This window comes from Molossus molossus, unplaced genomic scaffold (assembly GCF_014108415.1).
Source record: "Molossus molossus isolate mMolMol1 unplaced genomic scaffold, mMolMol1.p scaffold_m16_p_18, whole genome shotgun sequence".
NCBI classification, from domain to species: Eukaryota; Metazoa; Chordata; class Mammalia; order Chiroptera; family Molossidae; genus Molossus; species Molossus molossus.
In genome coordinates this window covers 65,942,284-65,969,700 of record NW_023425353.1, presented here as the reverse complement: position 1 = coordinate 65,969,700, position 27,417 = coordinate 65,942,284, and the positions used below count along the sequence as shown (strand labels likewise).

The 27,417-nt window shown below is 56.4% G+C and overlaps 1 protein-coding gene across 3 annotated transcripts; it reads left to right on the top strand.

Moving 5' to 3' along the window:
• On the top strand, nt 1-26,696 carry EDEM1 (ER degradation enhancing alpha-mannosidase like protein 1). Of its 3 annotated transcripts, none has more exons than XM_036266472.1 (12): nt 1-504; nt 6,470-6,542; nt 10,025-10,128; nt 11,121-11,292; nt 12,160-12,343; nt 15,372-15,546; nt 17,747-17,867; nt 18,524-18,694; nt 20,214-20,287; nt 21,652-21,748; nt 23,136-23,336; nt 25,169-25,444. In XM_036266472.1, exons 1-12 carry the CDS (start codon nt 26-28, stop codon nt 25,256-25,258), a joined length of 1,941 nt encoding a protein of 646 aa, XP_036122365.1. In that variant the 5' UTR covers nt 1-25; the 3' UTR covers nt 25,259-25,444. The 3 variants fall into 3 exon arrangements, with proteins under 3 accessions (XP_036122365.1, XP_036122367.1, XP_036122366.1); XM_036266474.1 differs by lacking the exon at nt 25,169-25,444 and adding an exon at nt 25,451-26,696 and having other exon boundaries at nt 368-504; XM_036266473.1 differs by having other exon boundaries at nt 368-504; nt 25,434-25,463.
• Nucleotides 26,697-27,417: the final 721 nt, after the last annotated feature.

Sequence of the window (27,417 nt, the reverse complement as noted above, 5' to 3'; positions counted from 1 at the left end):
GGATGCCCGCGGCGCCCGCGCGACCATGCAATGGCGAGCGCTCGTCCTGGGGCTGCTGCTCCTGCGGCTCGGCCTCCACGGCGCGCTGTGGCTCGTCTTCGGGCTGGGGCCCAGCATGGGCTTCTACCAGCGCTTCCCGCTCGGCTTCGGCTTCCAGCGCCTGACGGGCCCCGCGGACCGGCCCGCGGCGCCGCTGGGGCCGTCGTGGCTGCAGCCGCCGGGGCCCGGGGCGGAGGCGGCGCGGCGGCCGGCCCCGCGGCGGCCCCGGCCCGGCGTGTGCGGCCCGGCGCACTGGGGCTACGTGCTGGGCGGCCGGGGCCGCGGGCCGGACGAGTACGAGCGGCGGTACAGCGGCGCCTTCCCGCCGCAGCTGCGCGCCCAGATGCGCGACCTGGCGCGGGGCATGTTCGTCTTCGGCTACGACAACTACATGGCGCACGCCTTTCCGCAGGACGAGCTCAACCCCATCGACTGCCGGGGCCGAGGGCCTGACCGCGGCGACCCGTGAGTGCCCCGCCCGCCCCGCGCCGGGCGCCGCCCCGGTGCCCCAGCAGCGCCAGGCGCTGGATCCCGGCCCCCTAGAGGCCCCTGGTCTTGGGGTGCGCGCATGAGCTGGGGGCTGCCCTGTTTCTTGGTTCTCCCGGTATCGAGAACTACTGGACAGCTGTCTCTCCTACAAATGGGGAGACTGAGGCCCGGGGCCCGGAAGGAACCCTGGCAGTGCCAGGCGGTGACTTGAGGGGGCTCTAGGCTCCCGTCCCCAGCACCTTCTTTAGATGAATGTATAGGAAGAAGAGCTTCCTTGTAAACGCAGCTGCCAAGCAAGCCCTCATTCCTCCCTCTGCCCCCGGCTTTTCTCTCTAAAACCGGGAACACGCAGGAGTTGGCCCCGGGAAAGGACTTCTCCAAAGACACCCAGTGAGTTTGAGATGGAGGCCACAGCCTTTCTCCTTAACTACCTGCTGCTTCTTAGGCGGAGGATACTTTGGTGGGAGGGAGAGGGACAGTCTGTCTGGCCGAGATTTGGGGTCCTGATGCTCACGGTGAGACTCCTTGGCAGCCGAGTTGACTGTCAGCGTGCTGCCCTGTATGTCTGTCCCATAAGTTCCCCCACCCTGGTGGCAGGGCGGTGGGGAGCGTGGCCAGTCCTCCCCGTCCACCAGCCTTGTTTGTGAAGGCGGAGTGAACTTCAAGGGTCACTGCTGTTGTCCTGAGTCCCAGAAGACAGCGCGCCCAGCTAAGAACCTCCTAGCTGAAGGCAAGGGTGTGCTTTGTCACCAACCCTGTCAGGCCAGATAGGTGACTGCCTCCCTCTGGGCTCCTCCCTGACGGTGCGAGTGGGCCGCTGGGTCCCTTGGGGCCACGCCCCTGGTGTCTTTCCGTTTGGGCACAGGTTTTTCTTCACCCAGTGACAGCAGCAGAGTCCAGTCCATAGGTCTGAGGCAGGAGCCCAAGCACTAAAGGCGCTTGGAGAGTTTCTCAGATGGTTTGTTTAGCCACAAATGCATGTCTTAAACGGCCGTTTGAGAGGCGATCTCCAGCGAAACGGGGTCACGGCCGGCCGGGTGAAGGTCACAAGACAGGGCCTTTCTAAAACTGTGGGAAACTGATGAGTTCTCCTTCTCGCTTTTCGGTGTCAGTTTTCATACATATAAATGTATTTTCTATCTTTTTGGGGTTTTTTTTGAGAAAAAGTTTTATTAAATTTTGGAAACAATTACGGGGCCTTTCCCGACGATGGGGATTAATGAGTTCATTTGTTGTGCTTGACTTACTGGACTTGATGCCTGTGTCTTTTCTTTGGATCTTAACTTTTTGAGAAAAATTAACATTTGAAGAAAGAAAGCCTAAAATCCCCCCAGACGGTTGTTTCTCATTGCTCTTTCCCCCGCTCCTGCCCACATGCCCACGTGCTTTTCACAGTTGAAATCCGAGTGCGGGTGCAGGTCGTGGATCTTGGTCTTTTCTCACTCGTGCTCGTGGGTTTAGAGAAGGGAGAGGACACTTCCTTCCTAAGTGCCCTGTGGTCCCTCACAGCCACTCCCTGATTTCCTCTTGTGGGGTGGGCCCGAGGGGAACCGCTGGGACTCTAATGGGCTGGAGGAGGGTGGATGACCGCTCTGTGCGTGTCTTGGGGAACCTTAGGAGCCCCCTGGAGACCCTCAGCAAGGTGCGGTGGCAGGCGGGCAGCTTGCTGGTCCGGGTGGCGCAGGCCTTCGTGTCAGGGTGAAGTTTCGGTTTGCATGTGCAGCGACAGTGGGGAGACCGAGGTCAGGCTGCTTTGACAGGTGCTATTGGAAAGATGGCGGTGGAAATATCGAAGGGCGGCGTGCGAAGGGCTTGTAGTTGGTTCACCTTGGTGTCTCTGAGAAGGTGAGACAGCTTGGGTTAGGGGGGCCTTGAGTGGACCCCCACACCGACCCTTCCGAAGGGTGGGAAGATGACGTTTTCTTCCTTCCCTTTTAACTTAACTCCTCTCAGACTTGAGTATTTTCAAGAAAAGTTTAACCTGAGCTTTGTCATTCTGGCTCTGAAACAATAGGGCACATTCACTTCCCCAAAATAAACAACCTGTAATAAAAATCTTCCAGATGTTTTCAAAGTCAGATGTATTCCAGTGGTTGTCGTCAAATGTATTCTTAGGATTCGTTCTAAAACTGTAGCGTGGCATAGCTGTTAGAATAACATGTGGAGTCCAGAGACAAACTAGGTGTTAAACAGGTGCGTCTTTTTTCAGCCGCGTTTTCTCGAGGCTTAACTCACCGTCCTGTTTGACTCCGGGCAGGTGAGCAGTTAACATGAAGTAAATAAAACCTGAACTCTATAAATAGTAAGTCTTTCTGTCCAGCCACTGTTTCCTATGCAAAGTCAGTTCCTCTCACATCCCCAGTTTGGGTTGGAGGGTTCAGAGTCAGAGTTTCTTAGGTACATTGCCTGTTATCTTTTTGCAATCCTGTGAACATCGATAGTTCAGATCTTGGGCACATGACCCTTCTCTGCTTTCTCCCAACCATATTGCTATTCAAAAAAAAAGCCAAGCTCAGATTCACAGACCCCACACCAGCTCATCCCCCGGCACCCCTGTCTTAAGATGGTCCCGTCTGCATTCCTCGTTCTAAGACCCCGTCCTCCCTCAGGGTCAGGCCCGAGCCTTCTCCTGCGATGCCGGTGACCGGTGTGAGGACGGTTTTCCTTGATTGACTCCGTTCTTTCGGTCCCTCTCCCAGCGTTCACCATCGTTGAGATGAGCTGTTGTGTGTTTGCCTTCCTCCCTTTGCCTGCCGCCCCGGATTGCAGGGACTTTCTGAGGTGCCCTCTGTGCCTTCCCGGCCCCGGGTGGATTTCCCAACAGCGGACACAGGTCAAGTGGATGTGGGAAATTTGGTTTACAAATATGCTTGATTTTGTTAACTGCGTGATCGAAGATTATCTGTCGAAGTCCATCGTCTCTTCCATCTTCTCTGTTTGGGGCGATAAGAACCTCGATACCTCACAGAGGGTGGGCGGCAGGAAACGCAGCGTTTGACTGTGTCGCGTGGTTCGGCAGCTGGTTCGCCGGCAGGGTGTGTGCCTCTGGCGCCCCGCCTTGCACGGGACGGGGGAGTTCTTGGCCTGAGACACGTAGAACCGCGTCAGGCTGGCCACGGGTCAGGAGTCTACAGGGAACAAGTCCACGGCCCTCCCGACAGTGCGGTCCAGATAGACTCACGACAACGAGCTGCTTCGGGCCAGGGGGTCTCACACAGCCTCCTTTTTGCTTCATTCCCTTCCCCGTTGTTCTGTTTTCTATTCGGGCACATTTTGAAAGTGTGAATAGCAGTTATTTGATAGAAGAGAATTAAAAGTGTTTTAATGAACACCTTAGATCTTTGAGTGGATTTGTCTGAGTGAAGGGACCACCCCGGTCATTGCGAGTCCGTGTTTTTAACATGGCAACCCGTGTGATTGTTCATTGGTAGTGACAGCGTGGGCACTGGATGGAACAGTATTTTAAAACGGGATCTATTTTTCCCTGGCCAGTTTGGCTCAGTAGTTAGAGCGTCAGCCTGTGGACCAAAGAGTCGCCAGTTGGATTCCAGTCCAGGGCACGTACCTGCGTTGTGGTTCCGTCCCGGGCCCTAGTCGGGGTCGTGCGGGAGGCAACCAATTGATGTGTCCCTCTCACATTGATGTTCCTCTCTCTCTCTCCCCCCTTTCCATTTGAAGACAAATGGAAAAACATCCTCAGGTGAGGATTAAAAAGTAAAATAAAGTAAAACTGGGTCCATTTTAGTTATAGCCTAAAAGGAAACGCAGAGTAAAACGCGGGAAGGGAGCGGTGATTAAAATGAGCAGTGCCTTCCGCGGCTGTGCGGGGGAGGGTGGTCCGTGCGGTTCGCTCATCGTCTGGCTGCGGTGCCAGCTGGTGAGGAACCGTCTTCCGATGGTGGGTGGGTGGGGGCCTCTCTGTTTCTGAGCAGCGGGCAGGCACTTAAACATCAACACCCCACAGAGTCCAGAGTTGGCAGGACTGAGCACGAGGATGTCCTGCCTACCTTGACCTTCAACTTCCCACGTTTCCTACGTGCCTTTCGGCAGGCGGTGCCTTCGAGGTGCGTACTTTAGCCCACAGCTCTTGTCTGTAGGGACGGCCATGCTGTACGTTTACTTGGAAAGAACGGACGCGCAGAAGAAGCCGGCAGGTGCAGTTTCTCAGGTGTGCTGGCTTCATGGCTTGGGAGGGACGAGATAGCCCTGTTCTCAGAGAGCCTTCTGCACAAGCTTGTTTTAAAAAAGGACCTGCCCTGGCCAGGTGGCTCAGTTGATTGGAGTATTGTCCCATACACCAAAAAGTCACAGGTTCGATTCCCGGTCAGGGCACATACCTAGGTTGCAGGTTTGATCCCCTGTTGGGGCGCGTTTAGGGGCAGTCGATCGTTGATGTTTCTCTCTCTCCCTCCGTCTCTAAAATTAATGAAAACATTGGTCCTTGGGTGAGGATTAAAATAAATAAATAAACACGTCAAATGGACCTAAAGTTTTGCCTAATCTTCGTCCCGGATTAAGAGGTGGAACAACAGAAAGCAGAGCCGCTGGGCTCCGGGAGTAGGAGGGGCGTGTTGGGCGGTCCACCCGCCTGCTGTAAGGCCCTTCCGACCCAGCCGAGGCACTGGGACGAGGACCTGTCATAGTGTCCCGAGGACTAGATAGCGTGGTCTGGGTGGAGGACACCAGAATACCAGTGACGATGAAACTGGGGCTCCCCCAGCCGCCGCATTTCTCCCCGTACTTGCATCTTTCCAGGCTTCCGTGGTTCCTCTCTGGGTTGTGGGAACAGGACAGAGGAACCCCTGAGCCCCCAGAACTTGTCCACCTGCCCTGACAATAGTCACTGTTCCTCCCTCCCTGCCCTCCCGGGCGCAGACGTGTTGTCGTTGTGGTAGTGTCCTGGAGAACGTGGGGCGCGTGGACGCAGACGTGTCGTCATGGTAGTGTCCTGGAGAACGTGGGGCGTGTGGACGCAGACGTGTCGTCATTGTGGTAGTGTCCTGGAGAACGTGGGGCGTGTGGACGCAGACGTGTCGTCACTGTGGTAGTGTCCTGGAGAACGTGGGGCATGTGGACGCAGACGTGTCGTCATTGTGGTAGTGTCCTGGAGAACGTGGGGCGCGTGGACGCAGACGTGTCGTCGTGGTAGTGTCCTGGAGAACGTGGGGCGCGTGGACGCAGACGTGTCGTCGCTGTGGTAGTGTCCTGGAGAACGTGGGGCGCGTGGACGCAGACGTGTCGTCATTGTGGTAGTGTCCTGGAGAACGTGGGGCGCGTGGACGCAGACGTGTCGTCATTGTGGTAGTGTCCTGGAGAACGTGGGGCGCGCCGAGTCTGATCTCGCTGCAGCCCTGCCGCTGGGTCTCCCGGTGCTTTCGGAAAGGGGTGTGGTGTCGGTGGGGACGGGTATGCAGCCCACCCGAATCCTCAGTGGCGCGAGGCTCTGGTGAGGTGTCAGTGACACACGGGATGAAGAAGCTCCCATCCCCGACCCGAAGGACAGAGAGGGATGCCGAGCCTGCACCGGAGCGTTGGCTCCTTTCAGGGTGATGGGCTGGTGGCCAGTTTCCGTGTACAAGGGTTGGCGCAGGCCCACGGCGGGCGCTCCCTCTGTTCCTAAGGGTTTCACACTCAGAGCTGCCTGACGCTGAACGGAGGGCATCGATGGCAGTGAAACTGCATCCCGGAGACAGGGGTGACTCCTGCCACTGTCTGCTGACTTCCCGCTGGGTCTCCCTTCCTCCAGTGTCCTGTCCCAGCTGCTCTGTGACTTGACTCAGCTCCCGGACACTGACCCTGACCTGTGCGATGGAGAGACCGCCACGCACCCTCCCGAACGGTCCCTGAGCAGACGCGAGGCCAGCGGTTCTAGTTTCTGATGGGTGTTGAGTTCTACTGTCCTTTTTCTTTTTTAAAATAAAGTGCCTTTGATTCTTTTCAGCTCCAACCTGAACATCAACGACGTCCTGGGGAACTACTCACTGACGCTGGTCGATGCCTTGGACACACTTGCAGTGAGTGTTCAGACTCGTTATTATTTTCTAATCAGGGTATTTTAGAGCATCCTGGTCAGTTTGGCTCAGCAGTTAGAGCGTCGGCCTGCGGACTGAAGGGTCTCTGGTTCGATTCCCGGTCCAGGGCATGTACCTGGGTTGCAGGTTTGATCCCCGGCCCTGGTTGCGGTCATTCAGGAGGCAACCAGTCAGCGTGTCTCTCTCACGATGATGTCTCTTTCTCTTTCTCTCCCCTCCCTCCCTTCCACTCTATCTAGAACTCAGCGGGAAAATATCCTCGGGTGAGGGTTCACAAAGGAAGAAGAGCCCTGGCCGGTTTGGCTCAGTGGTTAGAGTGTCGGCCTGCGGTCCAGAGAGACCTGGGTTCGGTTCCCGCTAATGGCGCGTATTTAGGTTGCTGGTTGGTCATGCGGGTGGCAGCCACTCGATGTGTCCCTTTCACGTCGATGTTTCTCTCTCTCTCTTCCTCTCTCTCCCTCCTGCTCTGTCTGAACAAAAGATGGAGAGGTGTCCGCGGGTGAGGATAGAAAGAAGAGGGTGTCTTGGAGTTTGTTGCTCCCAGTTCCCTCCGAGATGCACAGTCTGGAAACCTGATACTTCAAGCGTATCCCAGCTTCCATAGCTGTTGTTTCTTTCAATGACTTTCATTCCTAGAGCGAAAAAAGCATTGAAGGGGAAATGTGATTTCCCCTAAAAAAAAAAATGGAGAGGAAAGTATGATGATTTGGGGGGAATCTATTTTTCTCCCAGTTTCCCACTATTTTATTCCCTCAAAGAATCCAAAGAGCATTTCATTAGTGTTTACAGTGACCGTAAACTTTCAGGCAGTAAAGAGGTTTCAGAAGTAAAAGACGAGAACTGAACTGAGGCCCCTGACCCGCCGTCCAGCTCCGGCCCCAGAGCGCGTGGGGGTCCGGGCGGCCCTGCGCGGAGGCCCCTCTGAGCAGACCTCTGTCGCTGCTCCGCGCTCTGTGGACACTGCCCCCGGGCTCCCCCTCGGTGTTGACGGGGCACAGGGACCTTTGACCCGAGTGCAGAGCAGGTGGAAGCAGGTGCACCTCGGCAGGCCTTCCCGACCTGCGAGCACAGCTCTGGGGACTGCCCCGCACGGCGTCTGAGAGCCTCTCCCCTCCCCGCCCGGCGCGCCTTTGGCACCAGCAGACTGGCCGAAGTCTCGGCCCAGCCCTGCACGTAGTCACGTGCTTGCTTCCGGCCCCCCTGGAAGGGGCCGGCGCCGGCCAGCGTGCTGCTGGCATAGAGTCACCAGCACGTGGAAGGAGCGCGAGAGTCCTCCACACTCCACTGGGCCTCGGCTGATGGGGAGTCCGGGGTGCGGTTCTCCAGGCTGGGGTTGCCGAGCACTTGGATTTCCCGATCTCCTCCTGCATTCATTACTCCGACTTCATTGTCCACCAAGCCCGACCAGATGTGCCCACACCAGTAGTTTGGCCCAGTTGGGACTGACCTGTCGAAGACACGCTGGCTCAGCCACAAGTGTTGCTTCACGAAGTCCCAAGACTCCCACATAGCGGTGAAGCCCAGTCTGCCCCGTGTCCTCGTGCCCCCGCCGCACTCTTGCCGGACCTGTTTACCTCCAATCTAGTGCAATGTGTCAGTAACTGAATTTCTAGCCCTGGCCGGTGGCTCAGCGGTTAGCGCACTGGCCTGCCAACCAAGGGGCCGCGGGTTTGATTCCAGTCAAGGGCACGTACCTCAGTCGTGGTTCATCCCGGCCCTGGTCGGGGTCGTGCGGGAGGCAGCCAGTCAACGTGTCCCTCTCACGTCAATGTTTCCCTCTCCCTGTCTCTCCCGCCCTCTCCTTCCCACTCTATCTGAAGATAAATAGAAAAATAGCCTCGGGTGAGGATTAAAACAAAAATGAATTTCAACTAATCCAGAGTTTCCCAGCCCAGGTTCCAGGGCCTGCTCCTTGAAAGTAGCCGTCCGGCCCTGGCCAGTTTGGCTCAGCGGTTAGAGCGTCGGCCTACGGTCCGGAGAGACCTGGGTTCGGTTCCCACTAAGGGCACGTACCTCGGTTGCAGTTTGTCCCCGGCCCAGGTTGGTCGTGTGGGTGGCAGCCACTCGATGTGTTCCTTCACATCGATGTTTCTCTCTCTCTCTCCCTCCCACTCTATCTGTACAAAAAATGGAAAAATATCCTCGGGTGAGGATAAAAAACAAACAAACAAAAAAAAAAACAAAAAAAGAAAGTAGCCGTCCGTCCCCAGAGAACTTGCGGGGGTCTGCGTGTCTTCCCTCTGCCGGGAGCTGCGGCACACCCCAGTGTCTTAGGCGCTGACAAGTCCCGCAGTACAGAAACCTGTCCCCCTCCCTTGTCCGAGCGAGGCAGGCAGACCTGGCCGGCTGTCCTGACTCTGGGTCAGCTACAGCGTGGGGTGCCCGCATCCCCTCCACCTTCCACTTGACCTGAGGTCGGACACATGAACTTCTGGAAGGAAACAGACCCTCTCTGTGGTTTTCATTGTACAATATCCGGCCTCTGCTGTGCCCACACTTCCGGCCTGTTTTTCAGCTGTTACCGCCGTTGAGGTTTTCCTCTCCTCTGGTAACGGTTCGAACGGGGTCCCTCGGGTGTGCCGCAGAGCTCTGGGCTGGCCGGCTCCTGGGACTGCGTCATCTTTCACAAAGCGAGAGCTCCCAGGCCGGCGGAGAGCCGTCTGCACTGGCTGCGTGTGACAGGGAAGCAAAAGTGAGGGGCAAAGGTGCCCGGACCAATAAACCCCGGGAAGTGAGGCCCACCTGAACGACATCGCGTCTGAGGGAAATGGTTGGGTTCTCCGTGTGTGTGTGTGTGTCCTTACAATGTCAGCATGGCTCCAGGATTGCCATGAGATTTTGAACAGCGTGGGAATGTTTCGGTTCAGGTTGATCTGTAAAATGTCGTGCCCAGTCCGCCCTTCAGCTGGAGAGAGCAGGGTGGTGGGACATCATCACGTCCGCGCGTCCAAAACAGCGATCATAGTTCCAGGGTACATGTTGAAAAGGACGGAGCTGATTGGTTGGTATGTTTTGTTTGTTTTGAATGTCACTGGTTTTATGCTTTGCTCCCAAAGATAATATTTGTATTTCTCCAAGTATGTGGACATCTGGGTCACAAGCAAGAATCCTTTCCCAGATGTCTCGGTCTCCTGGGAGCCGGGCACCCAAACTGTCAGTGTATTTGAGAGCAGAGGGAAGGTCACATTTTTGTTTCTTCAGTTTGGGGATGTATTTTTGCTCATTTCCAGAATTTTAGGAACTCCGACGCCCTGTGCAAGGGAGAGTGGGTGGGGGAGGGGCGGGCGCTGATGGTTTTATCAGGACTTGGAGGACAGGGCTTGCCCTGTGTCCTCGGGGACATCCCAAGGGCTAACTGGGCTTTTCTACCACGTGCAGATGGGGTGACGTGCGCTGCGCCTGCGATCGTCCAGCCCCCACCTCCTCTCAGGCTGTGGTAATGGTTTGTGTTCCTCTTTTTAAAGATAATGGGAAATTCGTCTGAGTTCCAGAAGGCAGTCAAGTTAGTGATCGACACAGTTTCATTTGACAAAGATTCCACCGTCCAAGTCTTTGAGGCCACCATAAGGTAAAGTAGCACCGGCATGGTGGAAGGCTGCCTTTGTGTGTGCGGGAGGCGGTTGGGAGGGTCCGCCAGCCGCGCGGCCCAGGCCGAGCGCACGCAGAGCGGGCATGCACACTGGGCGCGCACACTGGCCGTGCGCATCTTCATCCGGACCAGAGCAATCGCACTGCAGAGGACTGGACAGCGGCTCTCCAGGGCCTGTCTCTCATTTCCTCCCTCACTGTTCTAGGAAAACCCCTGCAAATTCTGGAGGGAAATGAGTGCCCGTCTTTGCCCCACCCACAGAGGGCACTGGGTCCCATTGGGCCGTGATTCCTCCTGTGTGTCTCTAACACACTGGCTACATGTTCTGTACCCGGTTCTGCATCTTGCTTTTTAGCTATATATTGTGATTACTTTTCTGTTTAATTTAAACTTTTTGAAAATTCTATTTCTGCATAATATTCCAGAGGTAACATTTATTTGAAATTAAAATTATCAAAGCATTTATTCCGGAAAGGGTCACAGTCCACTTCAGATCTGGGGGGGGGGGGCACAGATCTAAGCTGGTTGCCTCCCCCTCCCAGTGGGTCATCTTTCTCATCCCTCTTTGCTAGAGGTTGGAGAATTCATCGGTTGCTTAGCAGCCAGAACAGGTTATTTCATATTTGCTGTCTTGCCCTGTTCTGTTTCTGATGAGGCTGTTTCTTCCCCGAGTGAGAGAAATGCAGAGCAGTGTATCAGGACTAGGAGGTGATGCTTGCTCTCGCTGCGGACGAGGGGGAGGCCACAGGCCTCAGCCTTTCCTTCCCTTGGGCTCACCGGGACCCTCGATGCTGGCTCCTTACACCCTTTCCCTGGTGTGGTGAACTCAGAGCGGATCGTTCCTGTCGGGGCTGGAAAGAACCCCCGGAAGTCTGGAGTCCGGGCAGGATGGAGGCTGCTCTCTTTCTGAAGGGACTGTCTGCATTTGCCGCCGACACGATCCTGTTTTTCTGTGTTCTTCCTGACATTAGGGTCCTGGGAAGCCTCCTCTCTGCCCACAGAATAATCACGGACTCCAAGCAGCCGTTCGGCGACATGACGATCAAGGACTACGATAACGAGCTGCTGCACATGGCGCACGACCTGGCCGTGCGGCTGCTGCCGGCCTTCGAGAACACCCGGACCGGGATTCCCTACCCTCGGGTAGGCGCTGGCTCGGCACGGGTGTTCGGGGAGGAGTGCGGCTGGTGTGCAAAGGGAAAGCTGCCTGTGGGCGCATTTGGCCCTCACTAGGGCGTAAACGGTTCAGTTCTTTCAGCCTTTACGAAGCACCTGCTGTGCGCCAGGCACACGGTGACATCCGACGCGACCCTCCCTCGGGGGAGTCAGGTTCCTTCCAGGTGTGGGATTTCTCTCCCCTGCTACACAATAGCGTGGGGATTTGTCTTCACTTCCGACTCGGGTGCATCTCCCCAAAGACCCTCATGTGGATGATGTAGGGGCCGGGGACGTTCATTGGGCGGCTTCCCGTGGCTGCTTCTGAGGGAAGCCTGCACAGACCGGCGCGTTTGCTGCTGATTTACGCGCAAGATCTGGACCAAGGTTTCGTCCTTGTGGCGTCTGACTTGCTGAGCCCGGAACTCCTCTGGGGACTGGGTCAGCCTTGCGAGTGAGCAGCAGAGCAAGGCCAGGGCACAGCGCTCAGCCACGGAGTCTGTCTCCTTGTGTCTCCTGCCCCCCGTCTGAGCGGAAGTGAGCTCACAGCTCACTACAAGTGTGTGAGTGAGTCACAGTGACTGCGTCTTAGTGCAGCCTGTGCTGTGACCACGGGGAGCCCTGCTGGGAAGAGGTGGCCTGGTGGCCAGCCCAACGGCGACTCCCCGAAGGCTTGCTCATCAGCAGCACGGGCCCTGAGGTTCTCTCTCTGCAGCTCCCTCCCTCGCCCGGGTGTGAAGGGGAGGCGGCCAGCTGACACCCTCAGTAAGCAGGTGGCTGCGCTCGGTGTGTGGCTGTGACCTCACCTTCTAGCCCTTGCGTTTTGCCATGAACCCTCTGTCTCTTCTGTCCCAGGTCAATCTAAAGACGGGCGTCCCTCCCGACAGCAACAACGAGACGTGCACGGCTGGAGCGGGCTCCCTCCTGGTGGAGTTCGGGATCCTGAGCCGGCTGCTGGGGGACTCCACCTTTGAGTGGGTGGCCAGGCGCGCGGTGAAGGCCCTCTGGAGCCTCCGGAGCAACGGCACCGGATTGTTAGGTGTGCTGCGCCTCCTCCAGCCGTGGGGACTGCAGGCCTTGGGCCCCGCCCCTTCCTCCCCCGTAGGGCGCCCCTCCTCCCCACCGCCTCTTCCTGGGGCCATTGCATCTGCAAACGGACCGCTGGGGGATCAGCCCTCGGTGTCCGCTGACCTGGTGTCCGCCCGACCGGCTCCCTCTGTGACTTTGCGTAGAGGGCAGGTGTGAGGTTCGCTGGGAAGAGAATGCTTCTGCTCTTTGAGGGCTCCTCCCGAACCCCGTGGCAAATCCACCTGAAATAGTCGTCAGTGAACATGCTGTAAAAGAACTGCCTCTGAGGCTGGTTCTGTCGCTTCAAAATCAGGTTTTATTTTATTTATTTATTTTTTTTTTTAATCCTCATCCGAGGACACTTTTCCATTTTTTGTATAGACAGAGTGGGAGAGAAAGAGGGAAACATCGATGCGAAAGGACATCGAGTGGCTGCCACCCACACGACCAACCAGGGCTGGGGACAAACTGCAACCGAGGTACATGCCCTTAGCGGGAACCGAACCCGGGTCTCTCCGGACCGCAGGCAGACGCTCTAACTGCTGAGCTAAACCGGCCAGGGCCCAAATCAGGTTTTAAACAGAGCCCTCTGAGCTGCCGGTAGGCTGCCTCCTCCTTTCAGAGCGTCTCGGCCTGTGGTCCTGTGTTTGGCCCTCGCTCAGCATGGGCTTGAACACTGGCCCACTCAGGTGAGAGCTTCTTGCAATAAATAATGTCAGTATGTTTTCTCTCCCTTATGATTTTCTTTTCCTTTTTTTTTTCTTTATTGATTTTAGAGAGAGGAGAAGGGAGAAGGAGAGAGAGATGGAAACATCAATGAGAGAGAACATCGATTGGCCGCCTCCTACATGCCCGCCACTGGGGATCAGGCCCACAGCCTGGGCACGTGCCCCAGCCGGGAATCAAACCAGCGACCTCTTGGTGCATGGCTGATGCTCAACCACTGAGCCACACCGGCCGGGCCTTTATGATTTTCTTAACAATTATTTCTCTAGCTTACTTTATTGTAAGAATACAATAACATACACATAACATACAAATATGTGTTAATCTGTTATTTACGTTCTCACTAAGGCTTCGGGGCCACAGCCGGTTGTCCGCAGTTAGCTTTGGTGGTTCCAGGGTTACCTGTGGGTTTGCAGCTGCAGGATGGAGGCCGCCCCTAGACCCCGCGCTGCTCTGGACCAACTTAGATTGAAAGCTCAGGTTAGACCTGCATTAGGCGGGTTTGTTTTTCCCTTTAGAATATTTGGTCAAGATGTTATTTTTAAATTTTTGAAAATTTTCACCCTGGCCGGTTTGGCTTAGCGGTTAGAGCGTCGGCCTGCGGTCCAGAGAGTCCCGGGTTCTGTTCCCGCTAAGGGCATGTACCTCGGTTGCAGTTTGTCCCCGGCCCTGGTTGGGTCGTGCAGGAGGCAGCCACTCGATGTGTCCCTTTCACATCGATGTTTCTCTCTCTCTCGTCCTCTCTCTCCCTCCCACTCTATCTGAACAAAAAATGGAAAAATGTCCTCGGGTGAGGATAAAAAAAAATAAAATAAAATAAATTTTTGAAAATTTTCAAATATGTAAAAATAGGAAGAAAATATAATGAATCGTGAGCCACTCTGTAGTCATCGTTCATCTTCAGTGATTTTCAGCGTTTTGCTAACTCGAGGTGTTATTTAAAAAGGGGTTTTTTGCCCTGGCCAGTTTTGCTCAGCAGTTAGAGCATCAGCCCTCGGACCAATGGGTCGTGGGTTTGATTCCAGTCAAGGGCACGCACCTCAGTTGCGGTTCGTCCCCGGCCCTGGTCTGGGTTGAACAGGAGGCAACCAGTCGATGTCTCTCTCTCTCTCCCTCCCTCCTTTCCACTCTATCTAAAAAAAAGTCAATGGAAAAATATCTTCAGGTGAGGACAACAAAAATAAATGAAATAGCCTTGGCCAGTTTTGCTCAGTGGTTAGAGCGTCAGCCCACGGACAAGAGAGACCCAGGTTTGGTTCCCGCTAAGGGCATGTACCCTGGTTGTGGTGTTTCCCCGGCCCTGGTTGGGGTCGTGTGGGTGGCAACCAGTCGATGTGTCTCTCTCACATTGATGTGTCTCTCTCTTCCTCTCTCCTTCCCGCTCTATCTAAAGATAAATGCAGGAAGTTCCTTGGGTGAGGATAAAAATAAAATAAATGAATGAATACATAACAATGGGTCTTTCCCTCACAGAAGTATCTGACATTGGAAACTTTTTTGTCACTGGGAGGTGACTTGATGGGTTTTCCTGGAGCCATTCAGCACTGCTTTTCAGAAGCAAGCTTCGGTCATTCCTCACGTTTTTCAACGTATGTACAAATCAAGAGCATTTAACAGCAGCCGAGGTTTGAGAAGCCAGCCAGCTTGCCACCCCATCGTCACTAAATGGTTGGCCGGCGTCACTCCAAGTTGTCAACCTTCACATTTCCCACAGGCCCTGTCAGCCCGGCATGTGCACCTCCGTGTACTTGTGAATCACTGTGCACATCTCTAATCTGCCCTCGTTTGGCGAGTCTTTGGTATCTTGTTTTCAAAGCTACTGTCTTTAAAGTCTACACGATAGTCCACTCGCTGTTCTGACGGACACTTGGGTTCATTTTGTTTTCTTCCGTTTCAGATAATGCAAACTAGAGTTTGTAATTCTACGACGAACAATAATAATGCTTTTCCTGAAAAACGTTTTTAGGACAAATCCCCAGGAGAGGCAGTATTGAGTCAAAACTCAACCCTCGGCTCTGAACTGCGTCGTCCACCTGGAAAAGCGAAGGGGCAGCCCCGCTGTCCTCTAGCGTTAAATGTCTCCCCCACATTTGCGTCAGTGGTCGAACCCTCTGTGTTCGGAAAGCCGTTCGGCTGTCTGAGCGGCTGTGAGGACGGACAGCATGTGAGGGCCCCCTTCCCTGCCTGCTGAGGGCCGAGGTGCTGGGCCCAGGAGGAGGCCTGGCCTCCCCCACAGGTGGGACCTGACACGCCCACTCTGTCTGTCTCCACAGGCAACGTGGTCAACATCCAGACGGGCCATTGGGTTGGGAAGCAGAGTGGCCTGGGTGCGGGCCTGGACTCCTTCTATGAATACCTCTTGAAATCGTACATCCTCTTTGGAGAGAAAGAAGACCTGGACATGTTCAATGCTGCCTACCGGAGTATCCAGAACTACTTGCGAAGAGGGTACGCCTCCTACGTCTCCCCTGGGCCCTGGGAAGCAAGCAGAATGCAGTCCTGTTCCTCAGCACAACTCACAGGGTCTGATGGTCTCCGCCCTCGGCTGTTGTCTGTCAGTCATTCGGGGTGAAGAGGTGTATGAGCTGTCTACTGCTGCATCACAAGTCACCCCGAAACTCAGTGCTTGCAATAGTAGACAGCAGCTCCCACAGTGTGTGAGGGTCACGAGCCAGGAGCAGCTGGGCTGTCCAGGTCTCAGGAGGTTGTCCCCAAGCTATTGTAGGGGCTGCACCTCGTCAAGGCCCGAGGGGCTGGAGGGTCCACTTCTAGGTGCACTCGTGGGGCGATTCCCTGCTGGCTGTTGGCTCAGGTCTCGGCTCCTCGGGCCTCCTGTGGCAGCTCGTGGCACTTCCTGTTGCGAGAGACCCAGTGGAAGCCACGTGCTCTCAGGACGGACTCTCAGAACGCCAGACCAGCCCTGCCTGGGTCTTGGCCACACAGACAGACCTGGTGCGGCGTGGTGGGGGCTGCACAGGGCCGGGTCCCTGGGGACCACGTGGAACCTGGTTCCCACAGAGCAGAGCCCTGTGTCTGTCTGGCTGCAGCTAGAGCTGAAATGCAGGCAGCTGTTGAGTTATTTTGGTTCTTTACTTTCCAAACAATTGGTAGGATTGGTCCGTGCGCCTGCCGAGAGCAGGGACGGCCCCACGCCGCCCCGTCGGAGGAAGCGGTGCCGCTTATTGCCCCTCAGTGTGCCTTCAGTACGGCAGCTACAGCGGCTTCTGCCGATGTCACCTCGCTCCCCGGCCCTTCTCGGTGGCTGCCGGGCTTCCCGTGTGGCAGGATCTTTCTTGGACCTATTTCCACATTAGCTGTCGTGGGAGGGGTGTGTTCCATCAACAGGCTGTTTGCCGGAGCTCAGTCATCTTACTTTTCTTTATTATTATTGATTCTTAGAGAGGGAGGAAGGGAGAGAGAAACATCGATGTGAGAGAGGGACATCGATCAGTTGCACGCACCCCGACCGAGGATAGAACCTGCAACCTAGGTGTGTGCCCTGACCGGAAATCGCACCCACGACCTTCTGGTTCACGGGACAAGCTCCAATCAACTGAGCCGCACCGGCCAGGGCAGTCGTTTTTACTTTTTCAAGCCCCGAACTAAACCGAGTAGCAGTCCCTTGAGTGTCTTGCTCTGCTGCACCCTGCAGGCCCCTGGTTAGGACCTCACTGGAGAAGAGACTTTCTTTTTTATACAGAAATAGCCAGGCTTCCCTACTCGGGCCAAATCCCTTGTAGACCGTGCTGTGTACCACCTTCCGTGGCGCGGCCCTGCCCTTACACCTGAGCGTCACGTAGACCGTGCTGTGTACCACCTTCCGTGGCGCGGCCCTGCCCTTACACCTGAGCGTCACGTAGACCGTGCTGTGTACCACCTTCCGTGGCGCGGCCCTGTCCTTACACCTGAGCGTCACGTAGACCGTGCTGTGTACCACCTTCCGTGGCGCGGCCCTGCCCTTACACCTGAGCGTCACGTAGACCGTGCTGTGTACCACCTTCCGTGGCGCGGCCCTGCCCTTACACCTGAGCGTCACGTAGACCGTGCTGTGTACCACCTTCCGTGGCGCGGCCCTGCCCTTACACCTGAGCGTCACGTAGACCGTGCTGTGTACCACCTTCCGTGGCGCGGCCCTGTCCTTACACCTGAGCGTCACGTAGACCGTGCTGTGTACCACCTTCCGTGGCGCGGCCCTGTCCTTACACCTGAGCGTCACGTAGACCGTGCTGTGTACCACCTTCCGTGGCGCGGCCCTGTCCTTACACCTGAGCGTCACGTAGACCGTGCTGTGTACCACCTTCCGTGGCGCGGCCCTGTCCTTACACCTGAGCGTCACGTAGACCGTGCTGTGTACCACCTTCTGTGGCGTGGCCCTGCCCTTACACCTGAGCGTCATGTAGACCGTGCTGTGTACCACCTTCCGTGGCGTGGCCCTGTCAGTGCTCTGATCTGCCCCGACACCGGAAGCGTTGGCTTGTGCGGGGTGCCAGCATCCACGGGTAGGGGCAGTCTGTCTCCAAGGCCTAGAGGAGGAGGGAGGAGGAATGTTAGGGTTGGCGCCATTCAGGTCAGGCTGCCGGGCGCTGTGGGGTGGAGCCCAGCCCTGGCCACAGTCATCTCCTCACCTTGCTGCTCTGCTCGGCCGTAGGCGGGAAGCCTGCAACGAGGGCGAAGGGGACCCCCCGCTCTACGTCAACGTGGACATGTTCAGCGGGCGGCTGGTGAACACGTGGATCGACTCCCTGCAGGCCTTCTTCCCCGGGCTGCAGGTACTTCGCCCGCGTCGCTGGGGAAGCGCACGGGGGCTTTGCTCTCTCAGACACCCGAGCCCCCCCGGCTCCTTCGGATTCGGAGGGTCAGTGGCACAATGCGTCTCGATTGCCCTGTCGGTGGACTTAGTGCCAGAATGTGGGACAGCCACAGATAGGCGCAGCACTGTGCCTGGAAAGTGACCGCGGGTCACTTAGGATGCTCCCTCTCAGCTGTGTCTTGTTCGTGAGCACAGTGAACCCCTGTCCGGTGCTGTCCACACCCAGCTGGCACCGATGGCCCCGTAGGGAGGGCATCTCTTGTTCCGAGTTGTACTTTGGGGTTGGTCTCCAACCCGGGGGGGTGGGGGGAATGGGTCGGTGGAGGGAGAGCCCAGGCCCTTCATGTCACCTTGTCACTGTGGGGAAGCATCTTCCTGGTGGGTTGTGGCCCCACAGGTCCTGGCAGGCCATGTGGAAGACGGTGGGTTGTGGCCCCACAGGTCCTGACAGGGGATGTGGAAGATGGTGGGTTGTGGCCCCACAGGTCCTGGCAGGGATGTGGAAGACGGTGGGTTGTGGCCCCACAGGTCCTCACAGGGGATGTGGAAGACGGTGGGTTGTGGCCCCACAGGTCCTGGCAGGGATGTGGAAGACGGTGGGTTGTGGCCCCACAGGTCCTGGCAGGGGATGTGGAAGACGCCATCTGCCTGCATGCCTTCTACTACGCCATCTGGAAGCGGTATGGGGCCCTCCCAGAGCGGTACAACTGGCAGCTGCAGGCCCCCGACGTGCTCTTCTACCCGCTGAGGCCCGAGCTGGTGGAGTCCACGTACCTCCTCTACCAGGTGCTGAGCCTGTTCGACTCGGGCTGGACTTCGGCACCGGGCGGCCGGTTCTGGGTGAACTCGGGCTGGTCGGTGGAGGGCTGTGTGGTGTCGTGTCTTCTCTGCGGGGCTCACTTCTCGCATCTTTAGATGATCGGGATTGATTTGGGACCAGTGTTTGCCAAATTCACTTAACCCCTTTGGGGGTACAGTTTATGGACTGTGGAACCCAGTCTATGTGATAATTATTCAGACCAAAAAGTTCTTTTTCTTGCTTGTAAAAGAAAGTCTGGGATTCATCTGAACACCTATTTTTGTTTAATGCTTAAAGCATGGTGTTCGTTTTTGTGGGAACTCTTTCTTTTTTCCTTTATTGCTTTGGAGAGAGAGGGAGGCAGAGGGGGAGAGAGAAACATCGATGAGAGAGAACATCAACTGGCCCCCCCGCATGCCCCCCACTGGGGATCGGGCCCACAACCTGGGCGTGGGCTCTGGGTGGGAATCCCACCAGCGACCTCTTGTGCTTGGGTCGATGCTCAAGCACGGAGCCACACCGGCGGGCTGTGGGAACACTCGTGCCGTAGGGAATGTCCCCACCTGTGACGTCTTCTCCCCGACGGCTGAGGCCGACGTTCACTCTGCCTGTCCTGCAGACACACTGAGCGTCCTCACGCTTCTCTCCGAGCCCCTGGCCTGCGGGCGGCGGGACCTGGCACAGCCCTCCCGAGGGCAGGCCCCACGGGGCACCTGACTCGCTCTGCAGGAGTTAGTGCTGTGCTCAAGAGCCAGGCGGCAGCGCGGAGGGGAGGAAGCCAGTGAGTGACAGTGCTGCTGCCTCGTTTAGCTCCCTCTCGGAAGAGGGAGCGGTGGCCTCCAGCTCGCCTCCCCACGCGCTCTGAGGATGACACGTCCGGTGGGCTGAGCTCCCGGAGGCTCAGGCCTGCTGCGGGGTTCCCTTTCTGTCCCTGCCTGTCCTCGGCTGCCTCCTCCCGGCCTTGCCTCCGAGGCCCCCTGCGCTCAGCGACAGCCGCAGTCGCCCTTCAGTTCTTTGCTTTTGCTGCTGCAGGTGGGCGCTAGGCATGAATTAACGATGACCCCCCAACTGTTAAACGATTTGTGGGGTGACATCTTCCCAGAGAATTTTTCCTAACGAAACCACTTCTGAGCGAGTGACAGCATAGTGCACAGCCCCGGACTGAGCTCGGCGGCGACGGAGAGGCAGGTGCAGCCTCCTTGAGGGACCTGTGGGCGCTGCGGGGACCGGCAAGCCCCTGCCTCCCTGGGCGGTCCTTTCTGGAGAGTTCTGAGGCAAGGCAGAAACGGGATCTGCTCAGCGACAGCGTTTCTGGTCGGGCGGGGCTCAGGAAGGCCGGAGCGGGTGTGGCCGCCCAGGACCAGGCTCCTCAGTCCTGGAACCTTGTGACCCTCCGGACAAAGCGGGCCTTTGGCAGTGACTCCTGCTCAGAAGTCCCCGCAGCCCCGAGGTTCGCTGGCGGCACGGCCCCCAGGCCCTGCCGGATCACACCCTCGTTCTCTCTAGGCCACCAAGAACCCCTTCTACCTCCACGTGGGAATGGACATCCTGCAGAGTCTGGAAAAGTACACGAAAGTCAAGTTAGTGCTCTAAGTTCCTCCTTCTTCCGTGGCCCCTTGGGACTTGCCTGGTTCTGGGGAAGCGTTACTTTCTCTTGCACTTTCATTTCTGGGCAGGTCACTAATGTTGATTTTGTAGGGAAGTTGCTTCCTTTTTGTGTGATAGAACCTGTCCGTTATAATGGGAATGGCTTTTATCTTCTCACCGTTTTTTGTTGTTTGTTTGTTTTTTAATTTTTTTTTTTATCCTCACCTGAGGACATTTTTTGCATTTATCTTCAGATAGAGCGAGAGGGAGGCAGAGAGAGAGAGAAACACCAATGTGACAGATACATCGACTGGTTGCCACCCACACGACCAACCAGGGCTGGGGACAAACTGCAACCAAGGTACGTGCCCTTAGCGGGAACCGAACCCGGGTCTCTCTGGTCCGCGGGCTGATGCTTAAACCATTGAGCCAAACTGGCCAGGGCTTTTCACTGTTTTTTTGTCTGTAAGGTTCTGGCAGACTGTGTGCATTCTTCTTTTTTTTTGTTTTTCTGTTACAGATGTTTCTCCTTTTTCCCCTCATTGACACCCTCCTCCCCATCCCCCTCACCCCATCCCCAGCTTTGTTGTCTATGTCATCAGTTATGTATACATGCATATAAGTTCTGTGGTTTATCCCTTCCCTCCCCCTGCATTCTTTTTAAATAACTTATTTCCCCTAGTTATACAAATAAAACATACACTAAAAAGTTTGGGGAGTACAGAAAGTCGAGTAGACTGTCCAAGTGCAGAGAGGAGCTCAGCCAGCCTTCGAGTCTGTACACTTGTAATTGTTTCATACAGTTATACCTAATGTGTGTGCACGTGTACATAGAAGGAACTATTTCGGTTTGTGGCTGGCTTTGCCCACCTCACGGTGGTTCAGAGGTGTTTTCTTACAAGATACCGTGTTAGACGATCCAAGGGACACGTCAGTTCTATAAATATCAGGGCCAAAAGTGTCAGTCAGTCCTGCATTTGTCTCCAGGCATTTCCTGGTGTCATTTACCCTTTTGGCAAACACTTGGCACACCCCCCATCCCCACCCCCACCACTCACTTGGTGATTTAGCCGCCAAATCAATTTTTAAATGAATTTGCAGGCGGTCTAGGCTAAAAACAGCACTTGAACCTAACATAATTTGTCCTATGGCCCTGGCCGGTTTGGCTCAGCGCTTGGAGCATTGGCCTGCGGACCAGAGAGTCCTGGGTTCGGTTCCCGCTAGGGCACATACCAAAAAAAAAATGTGTCCTATGGCATTCGATAATCCAGTTGATTATTCTGTTAATAGACTCCTGCTTCTTATGAGCGCGCATGTGCGAAGGAGCGGAGGCAGGCTGACCGCAGTTGTTTTGCAGGTGTGGGTACGCCACGCTGCACCACGTCATTGACAAGTCCAAGGAGGACCGGATGGAGAGCTTCTTCCTCAGCGAGACCTGCAAGTACCTGTACCTGGTACGTGGTGCGAGGCTCGCCCAGGGTGTGTGTCCTGCTGTGGGCTGGCCCAGGACATCACAGGCCCCTCCACGGTTCTGAGCTCGGTGGGGAGGGGCACGGCCAGGTGGACAGAGATGCAAGATTGCAGACTGTGTGACATGTGGGACCGGTCCGTGGAGGGCCCGCGTGGGTGTGGTGGTCGGGAGGCTTCCCTGACGACGAGAGCAGTGTCCATGGGTTGTACTTCTCTGCATGTGTGCTCTCAACCATGCAAACATTCTTGTGTGTGTGGAGAGGCAGGATGTCTGCACCTGGAGAAAGCCAGGGTCACGGTCACGGAGGGGCCATGGTCAACGTTCCCTGTGAGTCTGCACAGTCAGGTGACTTGCCTCGGTTTCTCGGGGTGCCTGGCAGAGCGGAGGCCTGACCCAATCCTGACTCCTTCCCCAAGCGCTTCCACTTACACGCTGCCACGTGCACGCGTGGTGTCTGTGTGCACGCGCACGCAGCCACATGCCGGTCCCATGCTCTGGCTTCTGGCGCCACTTTCCATAGGAGACCGCAGAGGACGCGTCCCCGGCCGCCCCGTGGTCTGGCCAGTGGGAGGTCGGCGGTCCTGCCCCACCCCCCGTGCCCACGTCCCCTCGCCCAGCACAGGTGGTGACAGGCTGGCCTGGGTGGCAGCCTGTGTGGGGATGTTTGAAGATGGGTCTGGTGTGAGTGAGGAGACCCCTGGGGTCTAGGAGGAAGGACCAGGGTCAGGGGAGGGAGCTGGGCCTACCCTGTCTCCCTGTTCACTGGGTCTCATTTTCCCTCACTTGTACCTGAGGTGACGGTAAGGTGTCTTCCAGCTGAGGTTTCTAAGTGTCCCTCAGTCAGCACTTACTGGATGCCTGCCTCCCCCCGCTGGCCCAGCCCACCCTGGGCTTCGGCCACCCCTCCCCCTGCGCCACCCTTGGCAGGAAGGACACCTGCGCGCCGTGTCCTTCAGGAATGAGCTGGAAGGTGCCCACCTGCTGGGTCACTGAGCAGGATGAAACGCCCGCCTCTGTCCTCCAGCACCTCCAGTGTGTGCGGTGCAGTAGCTCTAGAGTTCCTGCAGGAGAACTGGGGAGCGTGTGGGGGTCACCCAGGGGCCCCCACAGACTGCCCAAGTTTGGGTCTTAGTCTTGAGCCTTGTGAATCTCTAGGTTGGGGTGGAGGGACATCGGAGTTCAAGCAAAATTGGTGATTCAGACTTGCAGCCCATTTGGGAAGCACGGCTGTTCACTGATGCCCCCCACCCGCTTGTCCCTGAGGCCAGAGGGCCGAGCACCGCCCCTTCCCAGGGCTCTGCCACACCCCCCAGGGAGTTCCAGCGCCACAGTTACCACTTGTTTCTTTCTGCCTTCTTCCTTCCCACCAGCTGTTTGACGAGGAGAATCCAGTGCACAAGTCCGGAACCAGGTTCATGTTTACGACCGAGGGACACATTGTGTCTGTGGACGAGCACCTCCGGGAGTCCCCGTGGAAGGAGCTCTTTCCTAACGAGCGGGGGAACGAAGGGGGGAAGTCTGTCCACAGACCCAAGTCTCACGACTTGAAAGTCATCAACTCCAGCTCCAACGTAAGTTGCTTTTTCCAGGGAGGGTTGCCTATGGATGGAGAGAAAATACTACTAATTGATTACTTGACACACTCAGATTGGGTCATCTGAGAAGTTTCACGAAGGCCGTTGACGTGGGTGTCCTCGGGGTGTGGCGCTGTCGCTCCCGGCTGGGCAGAGGTGCGGGGGGGTGGCCTCTGGAGCTGTGAGCTGGCTGCAGTGTCCTTGCAGGGAAGAGCCCGGAGAGTGAGCCTCCTCCTTCTCTGACCTGCTGGACCAGAGGGCAAGGGAAGCTGTTAGGGAACCCAGCAGGTCGGCTTGGGCCGGAGCAGGTGGACAGGGTGGCGTCGTCCAAGGGCAGATCCCCCAGCGGAGAGGGAAGAAGCAGCCAGCAGTCACCCCACTTTGTGAAGAGGCCCTGGAAGGGCAGCCGGGCCTGGCTTCGCTGCCAGCGGCTCCGCCCAGCAGGCGGTCCCTGGACCAGCGGGCAGATGCGGAACCGGCCCTGGGGCTGGGGACGTGGACCACAGATCAGTTGAAATAGCAGACCTTATTTTCCCATGATGCTCTGGGTGCCGACTCCTTGGAGAAGCCACAGTGGCAGAGATTCACTACCACCTACCAAACTCCAAGGGGGGGCTTCCTGTCACCCCGACTCTGCTTCAGGGCTTTCCGGTCTTGACCATCAGCCTGTGAACTAAAGTGAGAGGTCAGAGCAGAGAGGAGTCCCCCAAATTTCCCGGTTCAGGTCACAGCAGAGCCATGTGGCGGAGCCAGGGTTTCAACGGAAAATGACGCTCATGTGATAGACATGATTCCGACACACCAGGCACTGGGGATGGGCGATCGAGGGCCCGGGTTCTGGGTAGTCATGGCCTAGCGGGCACACGCTCCTCCCGGGAGTGTGCGAGGAGCTGGCTTTTCTGCGTGTCCGAGGGAGGAGGCCTTCCAGGGTGGGACCAGCGGAGGACCCGCCACCTCCAGGGTGAGGAGCAGGCGAGGTGAGCTCCAGCTCAGGGAGTGGGGACGTGTTCCTTTGGGGAGGAGCCTGTGACGGCGTCTGTGGAAACCCTCTAGTAACCTGTTTGGTTCTCAAAGTTGCTCTCCTTTGAGGGGAGAAAAAAGGCCTTTAATTACAAACAAACAAAAATAGCACTCTTAAGCATTTAGGTTTTAGCTGGGGATCAGAAGAACCATAAACTCAAAAAACAAACAGTATTTCCAAAGAGCGAAAGCGTTTTGTGCAGTTCTGGGTGGATGAGGGACCAGACACAGCTTGAAGTCCCGGCCACGGTGAGACACGTGGGTGTCGGCCTCCCTGGGTCCCCACCTCTTCCCTTGGGAGGTGGGGTATTTTTTTTTTTTAATCCTCAACCAAGGATATTTTTCCACTTTTGTTCAGATAGAGTGGGAGAGAGAGAGAGAAACATCAAAGTGAGAGAGGCACATCGACTGGCTGCCTCCCGCACAACCCGCGCCAGGGCCGGGGCCGAACCCCACCTGAGGCACGTGCCCTTGACCGGAATCAAACCTGCAACTCATTGGTCCGCCGGCCGACACTCCAATCGCTGCACCAAACCGGCCGGAGCGAAGTGGGGCATTTTGCTACATCGCTGCTCCTCAGCTGGCTGCTGCTCCCCGGGGGACAATGGGCAGTGTCTGGAGACAATTTCAGTTGTCACAACTGGGGGTGGGGGTGAGGTCATCTCATGGTCAGGGATGCTACTTACAGGACACCCCAAGTGTCCACAGTGTGTGGCTGAGAGATCAGGTCATCCAGCCACATTTCCTGAGGCTCAACCCATGGATTTTTAACTCGAAATTCCCACTGCCCCTCACTTCTTTCTCTCCAGTGCAATCGCGTCCCTGACGAGAGGAGGTTCTCCCTGCCCTTAAAGAGCGTCTACATGCGACAGATCGACCAGATGGTCGGCCTGATTTGATCTGCACAGCTCTGTGGGCCCCAGCTGAACCCGGACCAAACAGCCGAGCCCAGGCCCCGCCTAGGGAGGAGGAGGATGGGAGCCTGGCCCTCACAGTGCCGTGGGAATTCCGCCCAGCTCCTCACCCACATCTGCTAGAATCTTACTTTAGTGTTTCTCTTCTGTTCAATAAAAGGCCCTATTTTTCTGAAGGATGTAACTTGAAGTGAGAAGGCCCATAGAAGCTCGCTTCTTGCAGATGGATCTTCATAGCTTCAGGCTGTGGGTCTGAAGCCTCCTCCCTTCACCTTCACCGGCACCGGCACCAGCACCGGCCGTGACTGCAGTATTGTCACCTCTGTGAGCAGCTTGTGAATGGAGTTTCTGTGCAAAGGGCCTGGGGTTCACTTGGCATTCCTACTGATTGCATTTTGTCATCCTTTCTCTCTCTCGTGGGACATTTGGGCTCCCTCCCAGATGTCCGCCCATGATTTTGGATCACATGGGGGAAAGTCATCCAGTTCTCATTTGCGCCCCAAGTAACCTTCACAGTATTATCAGTTATTTGCTTACGAATAGTGGTGTCGCCTGACGTCTAACAGGTAGCCTCCTAAGTCGTCACACTGTCAGAGCCTGACAGGCGGATCTTTTGGATGTATTTACATTTATTTTGAACTTACCTGAGGAACTCGTGTGGTTCCAGAGCCGGGTGCCTTTCGGGAAGAGAAAAATACCTGAGGTGTCTGCGCTTCCACCTGCCCGTGTCTACTAGCCACGGACTCTCCGTTCCGGCCACGCGTGGCTTGGAACGGGGTGTGTTTTTGCTTCCTGTGTCTAGTGCCAATTGACCAAGTCAGGGAAAGAGGTGAGCAGAGGACTTGCTAGCACACTTGAGCCGTTTCTCTGTCCTACAGCTTTAGATTCGTGCCTTACGTGATTGTTTGGGCCACGGGCTGTCACTGCTGCTGTGCTCTGGACGGGCTTGTTTCGTATGGCCACAGGGCGGGACCACAGCGACGGGGTAGGAGGGGTGTGTGTTAGGGAGATACTGCAAATTTCTTGGCCAGTCATTGCCTTTCAACCTGGTATGTTAAGCAAGTTTTAGAAGAAGAAGCTTGTGCTAAACCGCCTTCTTTTTTATTTCCTTATTTCCTGAGCCAGAACGGAAGTCTCTGTCTTTGAGTGTGTGCTGAGCGCGCAGGGTGGCTGCGAACCCTCCCCTGGCTTCCGTGGAACCTCACGGGTTGACATGAATCCCGGTGGAGAGGGTGGGACGTCTGTCACCTCCAAACTGTCCTACCGGGTCGCTCAGGTGCTCGCACACTTCGGGTTGGTTCACAGAAGCAGCACAGCGTAGCCTCGGCACCCATCAACGGGGGCATGTCACTCCTGGACGTGCGTGTCGCTGTGTTTTAAAAGAGGTGCAGTTCCTGCCCTGGCTGGTTTGGCTCAGCGGTTAGAGCGTCGGCCCGTGGACCGGAGAGTCCGGGTTTGGTTCCCGATGGGGGCATGTACCTCGGTGGCCATTCGTCCCCAGCCCCGGTTGGAGTTGGTGTCTCACATCGATGTTTCTCTCTCTCTCTCTGTCTTCCTCCCTCTCTCCTGTTCTGTCTGAAGATAAATGCAAAAAAAAGTCCTCAGGTGAAAATAAAAAAAGAGAGAGAGATGCACAATCCCGCTCCCGCAGGCCTTTAAGGGGGTTTTCCGGCAGCGACTGTGCCCCGCCTTCGACATTCACTGTGCAGGTCGTTTTAAAGTAGAGGAGCAAATGCCCCTGTTTTCCTTTGCTTCTTCATTTCAGAAGCATTCTGCCCATCAAATTGTCTCATCCACCGAATACAAAGCTTCCTATATTTTAAATGTTCTCATTGACTCGGTAAAACCAAAATGTCCCCTTTTAGACACACACGTCGCAGGCAGAGCGCCCTGCACCTTCTCCCCGGCGGAACCGAGGCGCCTCTCATGACCCATTTGGGAGAACGGGTCACGTCAGACAGGAGAGCCCTGGCCCTTCCCCCTAGGGGCTCCCGGGGGCACGAGACCTTCTGTAGGAAGTCCACGCCCTCTTGGCTCTGGGCACCGGACTTGTGCCAGGGGGAGCGGGTAGGGCACGCCCGGCCTGGGGGTTGCAAGGCAGACCCCACCGTCTAGGGCGACCCGTGGGGCTCGATGCAGAGGGC